This window comes from Herpailurus yagouaroundi, unplaced genomic scaffold (assembly GCF_014898765.1).
Source record: "Herpailurus yagouaroundi ecotype Mexico unplaced genomic scaffold, PumYag 29, whole genome shotgun sequence".
Lineage (NCBI taxonomy): Eukaryota > Metazoa > Chordata > Mammalia > Carnivora > Felidae > Herpailurus > Herpailurus yagouaroundi.
The window spans coordinates 50,762,082-50,768,751 of NW_024412377.1; the positions used below are offsets into that span (position 1 = coordinate 50,762,082).

Sequence of the window (6,670 nt, forward strand, 5' to 3'; positions counted from 1 at the left end):
GCAAAATGGCAGTTTGAATTTTCATGAGTCCAATCTGTTTAGGCCAGAGGTTGCAAACCGGTTGTGCATGGCTGCATGAAGCCTGAGGTCTGCATGCCATCCATGGATGTGTTTTGGTTGACCAAAGGGTAGTTTTTGAACCAAAAAATTGAATTAGTTGCCAACATTTGAATATCGGAAGCTTTCACCAAAGAATCCAGACTTCTGTTTTCTCCTTGGGGGAAAAATGGGAAGACATCCTTCCAGAGGGCCCATATTCACACATGACGACAACTGGCAGTATTTGAGAATCAGTTGCCTCTGCTTGTCGTGCAAGCGATATGCTTTGCAATTGGCCGGGGTCCTAGAGCCAACTTATATCTTGTGGTTATCTTCACTTTCTGGCCTCTGTAGTCTTTTAAATTGTCTGCCCTGTTTTGAGCCTTCGTAAAATAGAGAAAAGCTTTAGAAGTGAGGTGGTGATGGATGCGTAGCCCATCCACTCAAGTCAGACCAGGAATTGCCCTACACAACCGCACTGGACACGTGGCTCCAGATAAAGACTAGAACAGTTGCTGAGTTTAGGGCCACGTCTTCCCTAAAGCCTCATTCCATTCATCTCCCTGTGCCATGTGTTGTCCCCTTCTCCAACCCCTTCCTCAGATGTGATCTTCCTTGACTGAACTTCCCAAGCCCCTTTGTCTATACTCCTCTTGAGACACCTATTTATTTTCACTATGTATTATGGTTAATTTGTGTACTTGCCCCCTTTCCTCTCTTTCACTAAAAGCCCCATAAGGTTTAGGACCATGTATTTATATGTCTGTCCTTTTAATGTTTGTTTTTTGTTTACTTTTGGTCCTTCATGGTACCTTGAAGTGGTAGCTTGTGCAGGGAAGTTTTCTTTGTTTGTTTCAACACATACTTTCTAAGTGCTCTTATGCCAGGCATTGTGCTGGGCACTAGGACCAAGAGATACCAGCACTGCCTTTAAGGTCTTACAGAATCCTGGGAGAAAGGACTGCACTTCCTTCCTTCCTTCCTTCCTTCCTTCCTTCCTTCCTTCCTTCCTCCTTTCTTCCCTCCTTCCCTCCCTCCCATCCTTCCTTCAAACAACAAATTATGTTGAATGCTTACTATGGGCCAGACACTGCACTAACTGTTGGGAAGAAGAGCAGACAAGATCCTTGCCTCATGGAGCTCACAGACTAGTGAGGGCACAGAGGCTCACCTGCCTATAAGTCAAGAACCTGGCTTAGCCTGGGAGTCAGGCCTGGGAGACAAGGGAAGGCCTGAGCTGATTTGAATGAGGAGAAGAGGCTAACCAGATGAGTTTCCAGCAGTGACAGCCTCCCCACAAGAACATGTCCCTCTCAGAGGGCCTCCTTCACCTATCTCCAGAAGAGGAGAAGAGGAAACACAGGAAGAAGCGCCTGGTGCACAGCCCCAACTCCTACTCCATGGACGGGAAGTGCCCAGGACGCTACAAAATCACCACCATCTTTAGCCAGGCACAAACACTAGTTTTGTGTGTTGGCTGCTCCATTTTCCTTGGCCAGCCTACAGGAGGAAAAGCAAGGCTCACAGAAGGATGCTTCTTCAGACGGAAGCAGCATGAAAAGCACCTTGACTCAAGATGAGTGGGAAACTATCCCAATAAACACATTTTGGATTTAAAAAGAAAGAGAGAGAGAGAGAGAGAGAGAGAGACAGAGAAGCTAACCAGATGAAGTGGGGAGGTGGAAAGGAATATTTGTTCCATGTCCATGCAGAAGAGTTAGCTTATAAGAGTTGGTTATGGTAAGCAGGAGGCTGTCAGATGAGGAAGCAGAGTCAGTGTGTCTGGAATCTAGAGGGTTGGGCACAGGAGAGTGGGAGATGAAGCTAGAGATATAGGTAAGGGCCAGACCCCAAATAGCAACGAGTACAATCAAGTGTTTAGGTGCTAACATAAAGGTGCATGCAATTGAGGTACTCAGTTGTTGATCGAATTAATGCACAGGTAAGGGAATATATAGATGACTATTCTAGAAACTTAGCATCTAATAGAGGAGATAGGATGTCAGATAGACAGGTTGCTGTTGTTGTTTAATCAGTAGGGGGCAGAATGGATGTTGAACATTTTAGAGACCTAGAAATTCTGCATTAGCTACAATGAGAAGAATCCTGTGAGCCTAGAGATTTATTAAAGATGGATGGCTCTTTGCCCTCACACCTGACTGGAAAAGAAATGGCCTTCCCCAGGCTTCCATAGTCCCTGAAAAGAGGAGGATTGTTGCCTGCGGAGGATTAGCTGAAATAGGTCCATAATGAGCCAGCCCTAAGTCATTGACAGCACTTGGCATTTAACTGTAAGGAGCAGTTCTTATTTCCTAAGCTCTTGCCTTGCTAGTGTACCTCAAGGCTTCTCAGGCGAACAATCCTAATAAGTAGATTTTTTTTCCTCCTTCTACCGCACTGAGGCTGCCTGAAAGCTTCCTGCCCCTGAGTTGATATTCTAGGCCATGCCAGTGGCAGAACTTTCTCAGGCACACAATTGAAATCTAAAGCATCCTTGGGGAAAGCTCCCCTTTGACCCAATGCTACTCTTTAGACCGGAGGAACTTTTTTTCTCAAGGGGTTTGTTATAACTGATTCCTGAAAATTATAGCCAAGTGTAAGACCCTGCCAGCCTGTGGCTGGTTTGTGTGTTTGTTTGTTCTGTTGTTGTTAATTTATCACGAATTAAGACAAGGAGCCTCCTGTCGCCCTGGGCTTAGTACCACCACCTCTGTCCTTTTGCTCACTCTGTACTTTCACAAGGAATGTCCTCCCTCCTTCCAAGGGCTGTGTCTTCCATAAAGCCTTCCCCAGTAGTGCCAGACCACATAATGCATCTCCTTCCTGACCTGCTCACAACTCTTACCAACTACTCGTACATATTGGTATTTGATTATATTATTTATTCATGCACTTTTTTATGTGTATGTGTCTTGGGTCTTCAACAAGCTTACAACTTGGCAGTAGGCCAATAAGTATTTGCTGAATGTATTAATGGCATATAAAACTCAAGGACCAGGACTGCGTTATACCCTTCTTTGCTCGCCCCTACTATACTGAGTCTGTTGATGGGATCATAAGAAATATTCAGTAAATATTTTTGAAGCAAATTAAATAATAGAAGTTAGACTGGAAGGTAATATATCACAGTGATTAAGAGCATAGAATACTATGGGGCGCATGGGTGGCTCAGTCAGTTGAGCGTCTGACTTTGGCTCAGGTCATGATCTCGCAGTCTGTGAGTTCAAGCCCCACATAGGGCTTCTGTACTGACAGCTCAGAGCCTGGAGCCTGCTTCATATTCTGTGTCTCCTTCTCTTTCTGCCCCTCTCCCACTCATGCTCTCTCTCTCGCTCTCTCAAAAATAAATAAACTTAAAAAAAAAAGCATAGAATACTGAATCACATAGCTCTGAGCTATCAGCTAAGGACTTGGATGAGTTCAGTGATTTCTTCAAGCCTCAATTTCCTTATATGTAAAATGAGGATTGTAGCAGTGTCTACTTAAAAAGGTATCACTGGTTGGGCACCTGCGTGGCTCAATCAGTTAAGCATCTGGCTCTTGATTTTGGCTCAGGTCATGATCTCGTGGTTTGTGGGATTGAGACCCACAACAGGTTCTGTGCTGATAGTGTGCAGCTTGCTTGGTATTCTCTCACTTCCTCTCTCTGCCCCTCCCCGACTCATGCTCCCTCTCTCTCTAAACAAGTTTTAAAAAAACTAAAAAAAAAAAAAAAAGAAAAGAAAAAATCATTGGAGATTGAATATGATAATGCATACAAACAAGACTAACCTGAGGCTAAAATGAGCCTCAAAGTGGGCTGAGAACAATTTAACTGCACAGGGATGTTGAGGGTTTGACTGGAGCTTTGAGATTGAAAAGGGAAGCAAAGAATTGGACTGTTTTGTTGGAGCTTAGCATCGACCTCAAAATGCAAGGCTTCCAGGGAACATTCTAAGTTGAGTGACCCATAAAATAGTGTAGGGACACCAGAAAGTAACCAAGCAAAATGGAGCAGCCTGGTGTTTCCAAATTCACACCCCCCATACCATGCCAAGGCAGTTATTTCCTTCTCATTCCTTTTCCACCCTCAGAGAGAAAAGTTTGATGGCATTTTCATTTATAAGTTTGGTGGTCCTTGTTCAGCTGCACTTGAACTCTTGCTAATCTCCTTCTCTGCGGGGGAGAGGCTTCACCTCAGGCTGCAATCTTTTGATAGACCATTGTATATTTTAGCTAGAATTCAGTGTCACTGTTCTGCTACTTATTTTTATGCTTATCTTTTAAGTTGAGTAATACTGGATTTTCCACTAATAGTAATATAAAGTTCCCTTTCACATTTACTTTTAGGAAAAAAAAGAAAGAGATAATTAAAAATTAAGTAAATATCAGTCTAGGAGGTCCACACTGAAATAAAATAACAGGAAGGAGTTCTAGACCAGTTCTGCTCTTCAGGAGTTATGCAACCTTGGGAATGCACGTCACTTGCCCAAGCCTCCCTTTTTCTGGTCTATAAAGTGAGTGAGTTGGACAAGAGAGAATCGCTGTGGTTCTTCTCACTTGTATGTTCAAGCATTTGGTTGGGGGAGGTGCCCGAAAATCCTCCTTGATGGTGGAGGGCTGACTTGGTTTGGAAGAATTTGCTTTGCAGGGAGGTGGGGATTGGTAAGGCTGAACAGATGCACCATGCCAGGGACACGCGGGGTGTATTTATTCTCTGGCTATATTTATTCATGTGCACCAGCCCCAAGTTTGCCATCTTATTTTAGGACTGAAAATGTTCGTTTCAGACACCCAAACTTGGAATTGGCAAGTAAAATTATACCAACATGTGGCCAACTGAACTTCCTTATTTCCCCAGATTTCCTTTCTTTGTGACCTTGGAAAAAATAATGTTTTCACCCCTCTTAAAGAAATGGCCCTAGGTGGGCCCTGTTCTCTAGTTTCTATTATGCCAGTAGCTATCACTTACCAAGCTTTTAGCATGTACTAGGCACTCGGCAAAACACATTAAGCATTTCATATTGCTAATCTTGCAACAATTTGAAGTGGGAGATATTGCTATTATCTCGTTTTACAATGAGGAAACTGGGGCCCAGAGAGTTTAAGTGAATTGCTCAACGTCACATAACTCATAAGAGACAGAAATGGGATTCAAATACAGGTCTGTTGGGTTCCAAGACCCATGCTCGGAAACCATTATGTTATACATTGATAGCATTTTCTATATCAGATTTTTTTAAATCTTAAAATGAAAACCTGTGAGTTAAGGATCTAAAATTGAGGGTTTCTGTTTTGTAAAGAGACCTAAATGTATTCAAGAAATGTTAACAGAATGGAATACTATCAGGTTATTGAAATCACAAGTGTGTGGACCACATGAATGTAAGAAAGTGTTCATGTGAAATACCACTTATGAAAAACCACTGCAAAGGGGAATGTATATACTGATCACAGTGCTGTGCAAGTCATCTTAATAAATATTGTCGAAGACTGCACAGAATTTGAAGGATGTGGATAGTTCAGAGTTCAATGTCCTTTAGGCTCTTTTTTTCTCTGCAAGGTTACCTAACTCTTAAATGTATAAATTTATGTAGAGGACTGAGGAAGCGTTTTTTTAAGGGTGTAAGCCAGGAATAACTTTTAAAGGAGCCTGACTGCAGTTAGAACCCTGGACTAGCACATTATTGGCCTACCTGAAGTATCTAGTGAGAAGGTCATTATTGCTTATTGCTTGGGACCAGACTGAATTAAAAATCTCTCCTGAACTCAGTCCTTTATTGTCCTTAATCCACTTCATTGGATCATTATTTGGAGAGAGGCTTCTTCTTACCAGAACTTCATAAATGTTTTGGGTGACTGACCTCAAAAAAAAATGTACATCTGCACGTGTGTTGAATACCTCGCCAACGATTCCAGTGGACCCATGAGCCCCTGGGCATACATCTGCTAAAAAACCTCTTCTGAAGTCCCAGTTTGGATGGTTGGAATCAAGTTGAGGTGAACCTGACAGGGTCTGGTTTCATGGCAGGAAAGCAGAAACGTGCATCCTGGTGGTCTCTTACATTGGTGTTGTGTCTTTCACGACTGTTTCATGTTCATGACCACCTTCCAGGCTGGACAGAGCAAATGATGCTGTGGTTTTAAGAACACAGATTTGGGAAATGGTTGCCAGGATTAAAATGCCAATCTTATTATTTATTACCTATGTAAAACTTGGCGTACTACTTAATATTTTGAACCTCTGTCTCTTCCGTAAAGTGGAGACAATGCTAATGATGAGGAGGAGGAGGACGTTGATAGCACTGAATAGTTGTGAACCTTCGGTAATATATGTCATGTAAGCTCTTAGTACAGTGAAAACAGAGAAAAACAGGAAAAAAAAGCAGAGAAAACCCTAAGTAAACAACTTGCTTGAGAAAACATAACTAGTGGGGCGCCTGAGTGGCTCAGTCAGTTAAGTGTCCAACTCTTGATTTTGGCTCAGGTCATGGTCTCATGGTCTGTGAGTTCAAGCCCCACATTGGGCTCTGCACTGATAGTGTGGAGACCCTCTGTCTCCTCTCTCTCTGCCCCTCCCCCACTTGCTCTCTGTCTCAGAATAAATAAAAATAAACTTTTAAAAAAGATAATACAACTAGTAATGAGCACG

At 42.7% G+C, this 6,670-nt stretch overlaps 1 protein-coding gene across 1 annotated transcript; it reads left to right on the forward strand.

The window, feature by feature from the left end:
• Positions 1 to 1,338: 1,338 nt before the first annotated feature.
• Positions 1,339 to 1,652, forward strand: LOC121041118 (40S ribosomal protein S27-like). Its single transcript, XM_040491855.1, has one exon. The coding sequence runs from the start codon at positions 1,344 to 1,346 to the stop codon at positions 1,617 to 1,619; it is 276 nt and encodes a 91-aa protein (XP_040347789.1). The 5' UTR covers positions 1,339 to 1,343; the 3' UTR covers positions 1,620 to 1,652.
• Positions 1,653 to 6,670: the final 5,018 nt, after the last annotated feature.